Source organism: Myxine glutinosa, chromosome 2, assembly GCF_964187855.1.
Source record: "Myxine glutinosa chromosome 2, kmMyxGlut1.1, whole genome shotgun sequence".
NCBI classification, from domain to species: Eukaryota; Metazoa; Chordata; class Myxini; order Myxiniformes; family Myxinidae; genus Myxine; species Myxine glutinosa.
In genome coordinates, this window is record NC_136262.1 from 258,663,287 (window position 1) to 258,682,019 (window position 18,733).

The window sequence follows — 18,733 nt, forward strand, 5'->3', positions numbered from 1 at the left end:
CCCCCCTAATCCCTAAGCATCCCATTAGTCTGGAGTCAGTATTGATCCAAGGTTCAAAGGGCTTAAATTGTTATGCAGTTCGGTTGCTTCATTTTGCTGTCTTGATTCGGGTGTTCACACGTGCATGTAATGGAGTATGCACGATTACCCCAGATGGAGCTGCCCCTAGAGCAGCAAACCTTCACCCATTTGACCTGCGAGCTGCTCCAGAAAATTCTCACTGCAAACCATCGCTGCGTGCAAGTCATTATGACGTCACTGCGCTGGTCGTGTGCATAAACATACCAGGACTAGTGCCATCCGGGAGTAATGCCATCAAGGAGAGGAAATAGAATGAGAGGGGAAAATACTATTCTTCGACTCTAGACCCTTTCCTCCATGGGCAGTTATATGCTGTGCCCGAAAAATCGGAAAGGGAACACAATCCAATTAATCTACCATTAACTCTTTGTTTAACTAAGTTATATCCCTTTTCTTTTTTTTTACCTTTGGTGGACGGAGGTTGATTTCACCCCTGGTTGGCTGTTATCTCAAAATGTTATGGATGAATTTGGCAGAAATTTGGTGGAGGTTGGGTATGGTATGTGTGTGTATGTGTGTGTTTGTGTGTGTGTGTGTGTGTGTATGTGTTTGTGTGTGTGTGTTTGTGTGTGTGTATGTGTGGTTGTGTGCGTGTGTGTGTATCTGTGTGTTTGTGTGTGTATGTGTGTGTTTGTTTGTGTTTGTGTGTGTGTGTGTGTGTGTGTGTATATATGTGTGTGTGTGTTTGTGTGTGTTTGTGTGTGTGTGTGTGTTTGGTTCTCTCTGGCTGGCCAGGCCATTACTTTTTCCCCGATTTGAGCTTTTGTGATCAAGTTCTCAACAAAACTTTAATATGAGAATTTGGAGAAGAATATTTAATAATTGCGTCAAAATGTCGTTTTTTGATAAATAAAAAAAAGGTCCAAGGACAAAGTCATAGTAGCTAGAAATAGTCCTTATTAGTCTAGTCGCGCTATGCAGCATGAGACGGCCGATTATTTTTTTTACCACCGTTGACGCGGTGTCGATTACACCACCCTATCCATGTAGCATGTTACTTTAATTATTGATGCTTGTTCTTTGTTTCCTTTATGACGTTATTAAAAACAGTAAGTTTCCTGTTTAGAAACAGGCTTTTCAATTTTGTTTGACTGACAGACAGACAGATGGAGTAGAAACATTATCTCAACCCTCTCGGCACATGCACCATTGTGACGAATTCAGAGCCAAAGTACTGTTAAACTACAGGTTTGTTTTCCGATTCATGTTCAAATTAATGTTCAAAATATAACATCAAATTAAAATAAATTGTTCTTCGATCATAAACTGATATTTACAGACAGACAGACATGAACCAATTGCTTAACCGCGTTTTCACTTTGCATGTGCAGGCTAAAAACTTCTACAAGATGGAGGCTCATGAAAGAGCAAGGTGATGGAGGGTATTACCTATCAGTAGGGCAGTGGGGGCAACACCTGTATACAATTAGCAAGGGAATCAATTAAAAGGAAAAGAGGAGAGGAGAAGGTGAAACAATGCAAGGGTTGGGTCAGGACTTGTTAGTGGCCAGGGGGGGGGGGGGGGGGGGGGGAGAGGGGGCAATAAAGATGGTGGGTAAGGATTGTGGATGGCATGAGATGGTGATGCGCTGCCTTATTGAAGCCCTGGTATGAAGGGAAGAGTAGAACGAACAGCCTCTGTAGGACGGTTCCACAGATGGAAGTCCTAAAGACAAAAGTGAGGAACAAAAGAGTTGACGTGTGCAGTCAGCCTTGATTTTGGAAGTTTAACCAGGAGGGAGTTACTGGAAGAATGGTACAGAAGAATCCTGGAGTAGGTACAGAGAGGGTCGGATGACAGACTGCAGAAGGAGCAATATTGGAGAAGCTGCAATATAAAACCTGTTATCCATAAGTATCTTTGGAGCTATCTTTCAATATATTTTGTTATATTCAGATATCATTTCATGTAATCTTATATTAAGGTGATGTTATCAATGTTTTGACAAATTTGGAAACATTTTATATTTTAACGATAATTGGCTAAACATTTTTCCTGGCAAATGGCGATACTTGTGAAATGCGAAATTGAATGGCTTATGGAAAAATATGGCTCATGACTCTCTATTTGTAGTTGAGGATTTTTGCCAAATTTACATTTGCAACCACATGCAAAAAAAATTCAATTTCATTTCAAAATCTCATTTCAGTTCATCCCAAAGTAATAATAATAATAATAATAATTCATTTATTTTGTATAGTGCTTTTCAAGAAGCCCAAAGGCGCTTTGACAGAGTGGAAAACATAATGCATAACAATACATGAAAACAACAATTGCAAAAAGACAAGAATCAATAGGGAAATATTTAAAGCAAAAGGAGGGAGAAGGAGAGGAAATAGTCAGGGGTTAAATGCTGTGGGTTGAATGTTGAATGCAGTGTTGAACAGGTGGGTCCTTTAGTGATGTTTTGAATGTGGTGAGTGAGGAGGAACCTCTGATGGGTGTGAGGTAGTGAGTTCCAGAGGGTGGGAGCAGCGATGGAGAAGGCCCTGTCCCCCCAGGATCTGAATTTGGTCCGGATGGAGGGGGTCAGGAGGTTGGTACCAGCAGAGCGGAGGTTGCGGGTGGGAGTGTGTCTGCAGAGGAGGTCAGCCAGGTAGGATGGGGCCAGGTTATGGAGGGCTTTGTATGTCAAGAGGAGGATTTTGTACTGGATTCTCTGGGGGATGGGGAGCCAGTGAAGCTTGTAAAGGACAGGGGTGATGTGGTCACGGGTCCGGGAATGGGTGAGTAGACGGGCAGCGGAGTTCTGAATGTATTGGAGTTTATTGGTGATTTTTGAGGGTGAACCATAGAGGAGGCTATTGCAGTAGTCCAGACGGGAGGTGATGAAGGCGTGGATGAGGGTTTCTGCAGCCGTGGAGGAGAGGGATGAGCGGAGACGGGCGATGTTTTTCAGGTGAAAGAAGGCTGACTTTGTGATCTGTTTAATGTATTTGTCGAAGGAGAGGGTTTGGTCAAAGATGACGCCAAGATTCCGGATGTGAGGGGAGGTGGATACTGGGATACCGTCGATGTTGAGGGCAAAGTTATGGGTGGATTTTGTGAGCGATTTTGGGCCAATGATGATTATTTCAGATTTATCACAGTTAAGGTTGAGGAAGTTGATTTGAAGCCAGGATTTTATTTCAGTGATGCAGTTTGTCAGGATAGAGTGGGTGTCGGTGGAGACGGACTTGGTGGAGATGAAAAGCTGGATGTCATCGGCGAAGCAGTGGAATTGGAGACCATGACGGCGGATTAAGTGACCGAGGGGGGACAGGTAAAGGATGAAGAGGAGGGGGCCAAGAACTGAACCTTGGGGGACACCTTGGGGGAGGGGAGCAGTGGGGGATTTGCAGTTATTGATGGAGATGAACTGGCATCTGTCAGAGAGGTATGATTTAATCCAAGAGAGGGCAGTGCCAGTAACGTTGAAGGTGGATTCAAGTCGGGTGATGAGGATGGTGTGATCGATGGTGTCAAAGGCAGCACTGAGGTCGAGGAGGACGAGAATGTTGAGGTTGCCAGCGTCAGAGGAGAGGAGAAGGTCGTTGGTGATTTTGAGGAGAGCAGTTTCAGTACTGTGGTTGGAGCGGAATCCGGATTGGAATGTTTCATACAGGTTATTGGCAGAGAGGTGATGTTTGAGTTGAGTGGCTACAGCGCGTTCCAAAACTTTTGACAGAAAGGGTAGGTTGGAGATGGGTCTGAAGTTGTTTAGGGTGTCAGGGTTTAGACCAGGTTTTTTTTAGAATGGGGGTAACAGCAGCAATTTTGAGGGAAGGTGGGACGATGCCTGTAGACAGGGAGGAGTTTATTGTTGCAATGATAAGTGGAGAGAGAGCAGGGAGGGAGGCCTTGACAAAGCTGGAGGGGATGGGGTCAAGAGTGCAGGTGGCAGTTTTCATTCCTATGAGGAGTTCAGAGAGGTCAGTAGGGGAGATTGGTGAGAACCGAGACAGGGGATGGCAGGACAAGGGGTGGCAGGTGGTTGGAGGGGGAGCTGGTGCGGCGGTGGTCAAGCTGTTGTAGATGTTGTCAATTTTGCCTTGGAAGAAAGAGAGGAAGGAGATGCAGTTGTCTACTGTGAATGACTGGGTGGTGGTGTTCAGGGGGCGGAGGAGTTTGTTTATTGTCGAGAAGAGTGCTTTTGGGTTTCCGGAGCCAGAGTGGATAATTTGAGAGTAGTAGGCGGAGCGGGCGCGGGAGAGGGCATCTTTGTAGTGTTGTAGGTGGTCCTTGTAGGCTTGGGAGTGAACTGTGAGACCTGTTTTATTGCGGAGTCTTTCAAGTTGGCGAGCACGAGTTTTCATCAGGTGGAGTTCAGGGGTAAACCAGGGAGCAGAATTGGTGAAAGAAACTGTTTTGGTTTTTACAGGCACAAGCTGGTCGAGGCAGGAGGAGAGAGTGTGGTTGTAGTAGTCAGTGAGGTCGGAAGGGGTGTGGAGGTCAACGAAGGGAGAAGTGGACATTTTTTCAGAGAGGGTGGATGAGAATGAGGTAGGTGAAAGAGCGTTTAGCTTACGGAAGGTGATAGTGCGATAATGTCTTGGTGTTGGGGTGGGGATGTTGATGGTCATAGTGATAGCTAAGTGGTCAGAGAGGGTGAGGTCGGAGCCAGAGAGATGGTGCAAATTTAATCCAGTGGAGCAGACAAGGTCCAGAATGTGCCCACGGTTATGGGTAGGAAAGTTGACATGTTGAGTGAGGTTAAAGCAGGTGAGTAAATCAGTGAAGTCAGTGGTTATCGTGGAGTCAGTGGAGTCCATGTGGATATTGAAATCACCAAGGAGGAGGATTGAGGGGGAGAGGGAACATAGCTGGGTCAGAAAGTAGGAGAAGTCAGACAGGAATGATGGGTGTGGCTTGGGAGGGCGGTAGACGACAGCCATGACTGACTGCGTGTGACCAGAGAGTTTAAAAGCCAGGTGTTCAAATGATGAGGATGAGGCGATGGGGATGAGGCTGGTCCTGATGTCTTGACGGTGGATAATGGCAATTCCACCACCTCGGCCCCCCGAGCGTGGTTTATTGACGTAGGAATATCCATTGGGTGTGGTGAGGTTGAGTGTGTAGTAGTCCAGAGGTTGTTGCCAGGTTTCGGTGAGACAGAGAAAGTCCAGTTTGTTATCCAGGATGTATTCGTTCAGGATGAGGCTTTTGTTGTTGAGGGACCGGGTGTTGAACAGGGTGAGCTTGATGTTGTTTTGAACAGCAGGGATGAATTCAGGTGATTTAGCCAGGGTTCGAAGGCAGGAGGTGCGATTGTGTGCGTTGCTGTGACCAGGTGCGCTGGGACGAAGAGTGAGAGTGCGCTGAGCCGACCAGAGGACGGGGATGGAGTGACCTGATTGCAAATATACAAACTTACGACCGGAGCCACGGTGAATGTACCTGGGTCGACGCAGGAGTACATTTGATTTGATGGCAGAGATGCATGATGGGGTGGAGCGGGTATTGAGCAGAAGGAGCCTTGCGGCGGAGTACCGCAGAGCCATGTCAGGCAGGAGCGGAGAGACGAGACGAGGCCAAGGTTGAGGAGGTGAAACAATGGTCCCAACCCACGGGAGCGGGCCCGAGGAAACGAAGGAGCCAGGTAGGTGAAGCCAGGAGCAGAGCCGGGACCAAGCAGAGGGCAGGCAGGAGCAAAGAGACGATCACGAGGCCAAGGTTGATCACGGCAAAGCGGCAAATGCAGCGGCAATCGACCGCCGCCGCTACAAATCTAGATAACGGCGGGAAACCGCCACCAAACCGCTGCGATGGTCACAACCCACGAGAGCGTGCCCGAGGAAACAGCGAGCAGGCGAAGGAGCCGGGCAGGCGAAGCAGGGAGCAGAGCCGGGGCTATGCAGAGGGCAGACTCAATGGCCAAAAAATCCGCACGACCACCAAAAAAGCAAGCAACTGACAGTGGCCCGGTCAAAGAAGCGGCGAGCATGTGACGCCTGCGTCCTCTTCATACCGGACCGGAAGCGGAAGCGATAAAGTAATAATAAAGAAAAATATGCTGACTGCCATTAACTATTAGGAAATAAATTCACCTTAATAATAATAGGACATTTCACTTCACTCATTACACTTTCCTTTCTCTGTTTCTGTTCTTTATTCAACTTAGCTTGATTAAAAATCAAAATAATCAGACGGGATGAATAAGTCTATTCAATAGTATTGACCCTTTCAGGCCGTGTTTTGGAGTAATTGAATTGCTTCTCTTATCGGTTCTTTCTGTGGAAATTAAAATAACGTGAGTTAACATTCATATACATAACCTCCTTAAGAGCATCCCACCCTTGGCCTATTTGACCCGAGCATCCATCCTCCCCCACCCTTGCCCTATTTGACCCGAGCATCCATCCTCTCTCACCCTTGCCCTATTTGACCCAAGCATCCATCCTCCCACACCCTTGCCCTATTTGAGCCGAGCATCCATCCTCCCCCACCCTTGCCCTATTTTACCCAAGCATCCATCCTCTCTCACCATTGCCCTATTTGACTCGAGCATCCATCCTCTCCCACCCTTTCCATATTTGACCCAAGCATCCATCCTCTCTCACCCTTGCCCTATTTGACCTGATCATCCATCCTCTCCCACCCTTACCCAATTTGACCCAAGCATCCATCCTCCCCTACCCTTGCCATATTTGACCCAAGCATCCATCCTCCCCCACCCTTGACCTATTTCACCCAAGCATTCATCCTCCCCCATCCTTGCCCTATTTGACCTGAGCACCTATCCTCCTCTCCCACCCTTGCCCTATTTTACCCGAGCACCCAACCTCTACCACCCTTGCCCTCTCTAAATTATTCACCATGCGTTTTCTCAAACTTAAACAAAACTAACACTCAATAATATGATGCCTATGATGATGCATATCAGACCTTCCATTTGCACTGAAAAATATTTGACCCAACACAAGAATTACTGCACAAGGCCACAAACACTTCATTGCACAATGACATCATTTGGATCGTCTAAATGATGAGGTGATATGAACTTTGAGTGAATATTTTAGTTTGTAAATGTCAACAAACCTGTGTTGTTTGAAATATTGAAACATGTATTTTGCAAGCCCATAATATGGAAGCAAAGGTGCATTGATCTGTGTATTTCTAAGATAAAATAAAAGTCTAACTATAATAACTAGTGAGATACCCATGCTACGCACGGGTGGGAGGCCAGAAGCAAACAGACAATGCAGAAACGGCGAATGCTAAAGCATGAAACCAATAAATTCCACATTCTTGTAGCACCTTCAGTCGCATGTCAGACATGGACAGCAAGTTCGTGAAGGACTTCCATGAAAAACGTACCCGTTGGCAAACAAACGGGTATGTTTGTTCCATACCCAGTCAATGGCGAATCTGCATATGGCGATCCACGAATTCACGTTTAGAAAGTAGAAACCGTCACGGCATTTCGTCATTCACTTGAACTCGATATCTCCTTTTTCATTCCAAACAGCATAACTCCAGTCACAAATGAAATAACATTCATATAAAAAATAAACTTTTAACAACATTCGTGACAGAAACAAATATTTAAATCCTGATGTGAAGTTCCGTACGGTTGGGTGAACACAATTACGAATTCAAAATCGTACTTGTATTCACTCAATTCCAATCATCAATTGATACTTTAACAAAACGATTAACACGATTAACGTTCAACGATTTAACATTACAATTGAATGACGGTTGTATTTGGATATTACCAAACCCGCGCATTATTAGACCCGAGTCCTTGGTCTCCTTGTGTTTTATACCTCTCCCCCCCACCCCCCTTCCCACGCCTCCTCCCCCCAAGCCCTCTCCCTCCCACACTTCTCCGTGCTCTCAAATGTTGTGTTTGTGTGCTTCCCCTTCTCTCCCCATCTTGTCTTCCGCTCCCTCTTTTTATATATTTTGTTTGTCTGGTTGATTTGTTTGTGAAATAAATGTTAGCTCTTTCACGAGCCTCGATTCAGTATACAATAAATAAATAAATAAAATTAAAAATGCCGTCATCTGTCCACTTCCGCATTCGCGGCAGATCCATAATTCTCATCAAAATCTAAACAGTATTTGTAGAATTTAAATAAAAGCCACATCACTGTTCATATCGGTAAATATTATTCCATCTTGTTTGGAAAAACTGGAAAATTGGAAAAATTGGAAAAACAATATAGCCTATTTTACTCCCAGGTGCCCCAGGAATACCCACACAAAATATCGTTGTGATCAGTTCAGCCGTTTTTGCGGTACCTTCGAACGGACAGAAGGACATTTGGTGAATTATAGTCAGATGTGTGGGGTCACCCGTGGGAATCCCACGGGCATGGAGGTGTATCGTTGCGTTCGGTGCAGCCGTTTTTGTGGTACCCAGGACAATAACGTTAGGCAGGAGTCCAAACCTGAAAATGCTTGAGACCAAAGCTGAAATTGGAAAAACAATATAGCCTATTTTACTACATGGGGTCCCAGAATTACCCACCCAAAATTTCGTTGCGATCGATTCAGCCGTTTTTGCGGTACCTGGGAACGGACGGACAGACAGACGGACGGACGGACGGACATTTGGTGAATTACAGTAAGATTACTCATCGTATACCAAATCCCTGGTGTTGGGCTAGCGGCTAGGGTGCCAGCTTAGGATCCTAGGATCCTGGGTTCGAATCCCGGTCGATCGCTGAATTAACGCCAGGGGGGTTGACTCAGCCTGTCATCCTTCCGAGGTCGGCTAATTTGAGTACCAGTTCACTGGTAATTCCCTGTGTGTCGTAAAAAGGCGACAAACAGGGTTGGCGGCAGGAAGGGCATCCGGCCGTAAAACATTGCTTCAAAAAGGGGACCAAAAAACAACAACCATGGTCCCGAAAAAGGCCAACCCCCGCTTGCGGGGAAAAATGGCCTCGAAAGGTGGTTATACCAAATACAAAACCATAATCAATATATACAATAACATATACCACATTTTAATAATAACAATAACAACAACAACAATTTCTTGAAACTGCCACAATTCACATGGTACTCCAAACCCTTTTCAATTTAATTGTCTGTGACATTGCCAGAAATGGTCAATAAATTTTTTACCATTAAATCACATTATTAGCTTCAACCATTACCACGTTCTCAGTGCTCGGGCATCAACAAAAATTGTTGTACCAAGAGTAGTGAAGACACTGGAATAGCACTTCAGATTCAACTTATGACTGCAATATTGAAGACTAGATGGCAGGCAATAATAAACAATTACATTTTAATCAGTCATTTCAAGAGGCATTTGTGCATCAGTGAAGTTATGATGACATACCTCTGCCTGCCACACCATAAATGTGACGTTGTCTCCTGGAGCTACCATCAGCTGGCCACTCTTGGCCTCAACCCGCAGGCCTTTCGGTGGTGTGACCGCACAGGCGAGCAGGGATTCCGGAAATTCAGACTCAACTCCCCGCGAGCAGCCATCCGACGCAATTTTACGGTACCTGAAATTGGCACGTCAAATCATCAGACCAAATCTGGGTCATATTATACCTGTTATCAAATGGCACAGATGAATTAATTATTGATATCCACCACTTAAAATTATATGAAATTTACCTTCCTAATTTTTCTGTAACATTATTCAAGTGGACGCCCGTATTACCCTCTCCAAGTCTGAGGTTCATGACCACCCCCATTGCCTTTTACACCATGTTTAAAGCCATGACCATGCCTTTCCTTTTATGACCATGCTTTCCATGCTTTCCTTTCCTTTCCATGCTTTCCATGATTTCCATGCATGACCATGCTTTCCTTTCCTTTCCATGCTTTCCATGCATGACCTTTCCTTTCCATGCTTTCCATGCATGACCATGCTTTCCTTTCCTTTCCATGCTTTCCATGCTTTCCTTTCCATGCATGACCATGCTTTCCTTTCCTTTCCATGCTTTCCTTTCCTTTCCATGCTTTCCTTTCCTTTCCATACTTTCCATGCTTTCCTTTCCTTTCCATGCTTTCCTTTCCTTTCCATGCTTTCCTTTCCTTTCCTTTCCATGCTTTCCTTTCCTTTCCTTTCCATGCTTTCCTTTCCTTTCCATGCTTTCCTTTCCTTTCCATGCTTTCCTTTCCTTTCCATGCTTTCCTTTCCTTTCCTTTCCATGCTTTCCTTTCCTTTCCTTTCCATGCTTTCCTTTCCTTTCCTTTCCATGCTTTCCTTTCCTTTCCTTTCCTTTCCATGCTTTCCTTTCCTTTCCTTTCCATGCTTTCCTTTCCTTTCCATGCTTTCCTTTCCTTTCCTTTCCATGCTTTCCTTTCCTTTCCATGCTTTCCTTTCCTTTCCTTTCCATGCTTTCCTTTCCTTTCCTTTCCTTTCCTTTCCATGCTTTCCTTTCCTTTCCTTTCCATGCTTTCCTTTCCTTTCCTTTCCATGCTTTCCTTTCCTTTCCTTTCCATGCTTTCCTTTCCTTTCCTTTCCTTTCCATGCTTTCCTTTCCTTTCCTTTCCATGCTTTCCTTTCCTTTCCATGCTTTCCTTTCCTTTCCATGCTTTCCTTTCCTTTCCTTTCCATGCTTTCCTTTCCTTTCCATGCTTTCCTTTCCTTTCCTTTCCATGCTTTCCTTTCCTTTCCTTTCCTTTCCATGCTTTCCTTTTCTTTCCTTTCCTTTCCATGCTTTCTTTTCCTTTCCTTTCCATGCTTTCCTTTCCTTTCCATGCTTTCCTTTCCTTTCCATGCTTTCCTTTCCTTTCCTTTCCTTTCCATGCTTTCCTTTCCTTTCCTTTCCATGCTTTCCTTTCCTTTCCATGCTTTCCTTTCCTTTCCTTTCCATGCTTTCCTTTCCTTTCCATGCTTTCCTTTCCTTTCCATGCTTTCCTTTCCATGCTTTCCTTTCCTTTCCTTTCCATGCTTTCCTTTCCTTTCCTTTCCATGCTTTCCTTTCCTTTCCTTTCCATGCTTTCCTTTCCTTTCCTTTCCATGCTTTCCTTTCCTTTCCATGCTTTCCTTTCCTTTCCTTTCCTTTCCTTTCCTTTCCATGCTTTCCTTTCCTTTCCTTTCCATGCTTTCCTTTCCTTTCCATGCTTTCCTTTCCTTTCCTTTCCATGCTTTCCTTTCCTTTCCATGCTTTCCTTTCCTTTCCATGCTTTCCTTTCCATGCTTTCCTTTCCTTTCCTTTCCATGCTTTCCTTTCCTTTCCTTTCCATGCTTTCCTTTCCTTTCCTTTCCATGCTTTCCTTTCCTTTCCTTTCCATGCTTTCCTTTCCTTTCCATGCTTTCCTTTCCTTTCCTTTCCATGCTTTCCTTTCCTTTCCATGCTTTCCTTTTCTTTCCTTTCCTTTCCATGCTTTCTTTTCCTTTCCTTTCCATGCTTTCCTTTCCTTTCCTTTCCATGCTTTCCTTTCCTTTCCTTTCCATGCTTTCCTTTCCTTTCCATGCTTTCCTTTCCTTTCCTTTCCATGCTTTCCTTTCCATGCTTTCCTTTCCTTTCCTTTCCATGCTTTCCTTTCCTTTCCATGCTTTCCTTTCCTTGCCTTTCCTTTCCTTTCCTTTCCATGCTTTCCTTTCCTTTCCTTTCCATGCTTTCCTTTCCTTTCCTTTCCATGCTTTCCTTTCCTTTCCTTTCCTTTCCATGCTTTCCTTTCCTTTCCTTTCCATGCTTTCCTTTCCTTTCCATGCTTTCCATGCTTTCCTTTCCTTTCCATGCTTTCCTTTCCTTTCCTTTCCTTTCCTTTCCATGCTTTCCTTTCCTTTCCTTTCCTTTCCTTTCCATGCTTTCCTTTCCTTTCCTTTCCATGCTTTCCTTTCCTTTCCTTTCCATGCTTTCCTTTCCTTTCCTTTCCATGCTTTCCTTTCCTTTCCTTTCCTTTCCTTTCCATGCTTTCCTTTCCTTTCCTTTCCATGCTTTCCTTTCCTTTCCTTTCCATGCTTTCCTTTCCTTTCCTTTCCTTTCCATGCTTTCCTTTCCTTTCCTTTCCATGCTTTCCTTTCCATGCTTTCCTTTCCTTTCCTTTCCATGCTTTCCATGCTTTCCTTTCCTTTCCATGCTTTGCTTTCCTTTCCTTTCCTTTCCATTCCATGCTTTCCTTTCCTTTCCTTTCCATGCTTTCCAAAGCCTTTTACACCATGGGTCTTTCTCCCAAAGTCAGCCATCTTGTGCCCTTCTCTCTAGTAGTTTCAGATTGCCATCTATCACAATGTTTTGGTCTCTCCCATAAAGACCTCTAAGAATTATACTTATTGACTTCCTGCCCCCCGTTTATTGCCTACTTCCCCCCTTTATTTTAGTATGATGTGTCTATCTGTTTTTGTTCACATGCTCCACTCTTCCCCATTGTCAGGACACATGGTGATCTATTAATTAAGTACCAATTTTAAATATATGAATACTGTATTGTTATTATAGGTAGAGCATTAAAACAAAATTTAAAGCTTGTTTATTGTCATTAATATTGTTTTTTTCTTTGCTTTCACATTGATCCATTTTGGCTTAAAGAGCGCAAATTGCTGCGCAGTATGATGTTTGGCGGTCTGTAATTGCAGTTCAAAGATGGTGGCGGCAGGAAATGGGAAGACACGCCATTATGGATCCAAAATCGATTACTGTATCAACTATCACCAAAAGGCAAAAGCTTATAACAACCGGTTCAGTCAAGGACGTAAGAAGATCAGGAAGACATACCGCAGCGAGGTCACCAGAAAACATTGACATGTTCAAAAGGAGCCCAAAGAAGTCGATCAGACAAGTGATGAGGGAGAGTGGAATACGTTATTGCGCAATTCAGGCGATTTTGAAGGAGTTAGGATGAAAGCCAAACAAACCTCTTATGTCAGGCATTTCCTTCCGGATGATTGTGATAAGAGAAAGCCATTGGAGGATCTTCGGCATTCAATGGCATATGTTATTGAACGATTGAAAAAATGTGCTGAACTTATGTTGTTGAAATTTGATGTACACAAATTTAAAAGGCAACAAATGACCCTCGAGGGTAAAAAATTTTGTTGTTATATTTGCATAAACAACATGGTATTTCCTGCTTTCCCACTTATTGTAGCCACCATCTTCGAACTGCAATTACAGACTGCCAAGCATCGTACCATATGCAAAAAAATTGTGCTTAATCTCTCAGCCATAATGGATCAATGTCAAAGCAAATAAAAAAAACTAGACGGGCACTCGGTAGAGCGCATACCTCCGCCTGGCGAACCGTTTACCTTTTGTATCCACCGATAGGCCGGATCTGGATTCGGACCTGAACCTAAATCTAATCAACTTGTCCTCGTCACCGAACCAACTCGTCCACCAAGGTTATTCATAACTCGTCCATAACTTTTTTAAACCTCATGTTATATATCGCTTCTCACACAATCTCTCAATGGTGAAGAATCACTTAAAATTAAATAAGTATCGTATCTGAATCCATATTCAGATCTTCACCAAAATCGACTCGATTGATCCTTTTCTCACACACAACCTCTCCACCAAGTTTCGTCCAAATCCGTCCACAACTTTTTGAGATATCTTGCCATATATCGTTTTTGGCCATATTACTCAATGGAGAAGAATCACTTTAAAAATTCTACTCTCTGGATCCGGATCCTCACCAAAATTAAATCAATTCTTCCTCGTCACACACACAACCTCTCCACCGAGTTTCGTCCAAATCTGTCCACAACTTTTTGAGATATCTTGCTATATATCTTTTTTGGCCATATCACTCAATAATGAAGAAACATTAAAAAAAAAAATTCTACTAGCTTTATCCGGATCCTCACCAAAATTAAATCAATCCTTCCTTGTCACACACACAACCTCTCCACCAAGTTTCGTCCAAATCCATCCACAACTTTTTGAGATATCTTGCTATATATAGTTTTTGGCCATATCGCATATCACTCAATAATGAAGAAACATTTAAAAAAAATTCTACGAGCTTTATCCGGATCCTCACCAAAATTAAATCAATTCTTCCTGGTCACACACACAACCTCTCCACCAAGTTTCATCCAAATCTGTCCACAACCTTTGGAGATATCTTGCTATATATCGTTTTTGGCCATATCGCATATCACTCAATAACGAAGAAACATTTAAAAAAAATTCTACTAGCTTTATCCGGATCCTCACCAAAATTAAATCAATTCTTCCTTGTCACACACACACAACCTCTCCACCAAGTTTCGTCCAAATCCGTCCACAACTTTTTGAGATATCTTGTTATATATCGTTTTTGGCCATATCGCATATCACTCAATAATTAAGAAACATTAAAAAAAAAATTCTACTAGCTTTATCCGGATCCTCACCAAAATTAAATCAATTCTTCCTTGTCACACACACAACCTCTCCACCAAGTTTCGTCCAAATCCGTCCACAACTTTTTGAGATATCTTACTATATATCGTTTTTTGCCATATCACTCAATAATGAACAAACATTTTAAAAAATTCTACTAGCTTTATCCGGATCCTCACCAAAATTAAATCAATTCTTCCTTGTCACACACACAACCTCTCCACCAAGTTTCGTCCAAATCCGTCCACAACTTTTTGAGATATCTTGCGATATATCGTTTTTGGCCATATCACTCAATAATGAAGAAACATTTAAAAACATTCTACTAGCTTTATCCGGATCCTCACCAAAATTAAATCAATTCTTCCTTGTCAAACACACACAACCTGTCCACCAAGTTTCGGCCAAATCCGTCCACAACTTTTTGAGATATCCTGCTATGTATCGTTTTTGCCCCTATCTCACAATGGTGAAGAATCACTTGAAAAATTCTAGTAGCCGGATCCGAATCCGGATCTTCACCAAAATCTAATAATTTCGTCTGTGTCACATAGGCTACATCTCTGCCTAATTTCGTCCGAATCCGTACACAACCTTTTGTTCACAAACAGACAGACAGACAGACAAACAGACAGGGGTGAAAACATAACTTCCATCCACCTTTGGTGGCGGAGGTAATAAATATCCCTGTGGAGGACTGACGGTTATTCCTCCACGGTTTCTGAGATTCAAAAAGAATTACTTTAATTTGAGGTGAAAACCCCTTTTCAGCCTCTGATAGGGGCGCATCCAGATGGGGAGCATACTGTCCTGATACATTGTACCACATTTGGTCGGTATAGCTCAGGTAGTTGTAGAGAAGCAGTTTTAGTGAAAATGAGGGATTCTGCGAGGGGGCCGTGTCCCCCTTTCTGGAGGAGATACGACCATGAGGAGCACAAATTAAGGTTCGGGCCTGGTCCCTATGGTCCGGATGCCTTGTGGCGAGTTTGGTCTGGATTTGTCTGACAGTTCATGAGAAGAAGATTTTTGAATAAAATACCAATATTTGGGACAAAACTCCTATTTAACCCCCTTTATAGGGGGCGTATCTACATGGGGAGCACAACCCCATGAGCCATTTCTGTTCTGATGCATCGTACCAAATTTGGTCCATAATCGGTCGGGTAGTTTGTGAGGAGAAGATGTTTTAGTCAAATGTTAACGTACATATGGACGGACGCCCTGAAATTGGCCAGAGCAGTGGGCAGTCGCCTAATTTGGCTGGTAGCGAGAAGACGCCATCCCAGCGGGAACATGTCATCCCATGTGTGCAGCTCACCCCCTCCCCACCCAACGATAAAATCTTTAATAAAAAGTTTGATACAACTATTAATAGTGACTGCTTCAAATTTGGCCTGAACCGACATGCATACATTACTCTGTCTTTTGTCCAGGTAATCTACGCTACTCTCAGGGGGTAAGGGAGCAATTCTAGTTGTGTCCAATACCAGATCACAGGTACACCCAGCATGTAGGTGAATGTTATGGAGTTCGTTTAACTCCAAGCCATTTTCGATTATCCAGTCGCTTGAAAAAGTAAGTACACCCCATGTAAAGTTTTGACTTTTTCAACATATTTCAACACAGCTATTTGATCTTCATTTCAACAATATTGATAGATAAAGGTGATATAATATAACAAATATCATGAAACATTTACATTTTGTAGTCCATTGTATAATTTAAATAAATATAAATGCAAATTTCGCATGTGGAAAAAGTAAGTACACCCCTACATTTATCACTACTTCAAATACCTAAAATTAGAATCGGGTGCACCAGCTCAGGTGCAAATGATTAGAACATCGTTAGAGAGGATCTTGGAAGAACCTGTCTTATTTAAACCTCAGACATTTAGTTTGGTTTGCTCTTTGTTGTTGAAGTGTTTGGCGTCACCATGCCTAGATCAAAAGAGCTCTCTGAGGCCTTCAGAAAGAAGGTTATGGATGCCTACGAGTCTGGGGAGGGTTTTAAAAAGATCTCCAAACAATATTTGAAATCAATCATTCAACTGTCCGGAAGATCATCTACAAGTGGAGAAGATTCCAAACAACTGCCAACTTGTTCAGGCCAGGCCGCCCCAGCAAGTTCAGCCCGAGAGCAGACCGCAAAATGCTGAAAGAAGTCTCTAAGAACCCCAGAATGTCATCACGGGACCTACAGGTAGCTCTTGCCACTGTTGATGTCAAAGTGCACGAGTCTACTTTTAGAAAGAGGCTGCACAAATTTGATCTACATGGGAGGTGTGCCAGGAGGAAACCTTTGCTGTCCAGAAAGAACATCAGGGCAAGACTAAAGTTTGCCAATGAACACCTCGGCAAATACCAGCACTTCTGGAACAATTTGCTCTGGACAGATGAGTCAAAGGTAGAGCTATTTGGCCACAGTACCAGAAGACATGTTTGGCGAAAACCAAAGACAGCATTTGACCACAAGAACCTGATATCAACTGTAAAGCATGGTGGTGGAAATATTATGGTTTGGGGCAGCTTTGCTGCATCAGGGCTTGGGTAGCTCACCATCATAGAATCCACTATGAATTCTTCATTGTACCAGAGGGTGCTTGAGGGTAATGAGGCCATCTGTCGGAAAGTTGAAGCTCAACCGAAGGTGGACCTTGCAACATGACAATGACCCTAAACATACCAGTAAATCCACCAAGGAATGGCTGAAAAGAAAGAAATGGAGGGTTCTGGAATGGCCAAGTCAAAGCCCGGATCTAAATCCCATCGAGATGTTGTGGGGATTTGAAACGAGCTGTGCATGCAAGAAACCCCTCAAACATCGCACAGCTGAAAGAATTCTGCATGGAGGAGTGGGCAAAAATTTCTCCTAGTCAATGTCAGAGACTGGTAGACAGTTATAAGAAACGCCGACTTGAGGTTTTTTTCTGCCAAAGGGGGCAATACCACCTATTAGAGCCAAGGGTGTACTTACTTTTCCTACATGCGAAATTTGCATTTATACTTATTTAAATTATACAATGGACTACAAAATGTAAATGTTTCATGATATTTGTTATATTATATCATCTTTATCTCTCAATTTTGTTGAAATGAAGATCAAATAGCTGTATGTTGAAATATGTTGAAAAAGTCAAAACTTTCCATGGGGTGTACTTACTTTTTCACGTGACTGCGGAAGGTTTATACATACATAATAATATATTTATAAGCTCAGTGACACAGAATAATGTGGAAAGCTTTTTTTAGTGCAACAATTTAAAATGCAATAATTATAATAAAAACAAATAAAATTAATGCAAAAAAAGTTTCTGCCATCCATGGAATCCAGTTAGAAAAGGCTGAATGTTAAAAATGCATCCTGGTGCTGTGTCACAAATCCTGTGCTGTTGACTGTGAAGGATTTTGCCGTTGTTTATGACCAATTAAAACGAACAATTTATGTGATCAGGGTGAGTGTGATTACTGCTGCAACTGCAAAGAATTACAAAGCAAACTGTTTTCACAACAATTTCGAAGTCATTTGAAGCATTTCATGTAATAATAATAAGAACAAGTACCAATTCCCCTAAAACATTAGCCGTGCATGTTTTCCAAGTCCAAATTATTGAGTGTGCTTCTCCCAATGGAGCAACCGCAAATAGTCATCCATGCTGTCATTATCAGGCATTTTTTGCAGAATGAAATGGAGCAATTAAAATCTGCATGCTTGCTTGAGGGCCTTATTAAAATAAGTATACTTCTCCATGCCAGAATATGCTGTGGATTATTATTATTTTCTTGCTGCAGGCATCTTCTACCCAGTGCTGCTTCCTTTTTGGATTTGGCACCAAGGCCGAAAATAACCATTCTGTGATTGAAAAGTTTCCCAGTTTAAAGGTAAAGGGTTCAAATGTAAGCAAATGCCACCAAGTCATCCACTTCAATTTCTTCAGTAATTGGATAAATCAGAAGGCAGATATCTCTTGAAACTGCAAAGGTATGACGTGCATTGTGACCTGGAGATTGTTATAATATATTTATCATGGCCTTCTATTGTGTGACGTAGGCAGAGAAACCAGGAGTAACTTTTGAAAATCGAAGATTTTTCAAGTATATTGGTCGGTTGCGTTTGTGGTTCCGTCTGTTTGTTTGTCTGTTTGTCACCGGCCTATGGGTCACAATTCTAAACCGATCGTCGCGAAACTTCACCAAGTTGTATAGGTCGTCCCATTTGAGAAGCCTATTGATTTTGAGGACAAAGGTCAAAGGTCATCTGGAGGTCAAATTTCTAAAATCGCCATTTTAAATCCAATTGACTTGAAAATTGAATAACATTTGTATATTGAGTCAATAAATTGGGAAGTGAACTATTTATTAGGTCAAAAGGTCAAAGGTCAACTCAAGGTCAAATGTTTTTAATCATACATTTT

At 42.8% G+C, this 18,733-nt stretch overlaps 1 protein-coding gene across 1 annotated transcript in view; it reads right to left on the minus strand.

Annotated features, from left to right (window-relative positions):
• Positions 1 to 18,733, minus strand: part of LOC144890851 (VPS10 domain-containing receptor SorCS1-like) — a 244,620-nt gene that overhangs the window by 180,357 nt on the left and 45,530 nt on the right. The window contains exon 3 of the mRNA XM_078772716.1: positions 9,360 to 9,531. Within this exon, the coding sequence (XP_078628842.1) occupies positions 9,360 to 9,531 (172 nt within the window). The remainder of the gene's footprint in view (positions 1 to 9,359; positions 9,532 to 18,733) is intronic.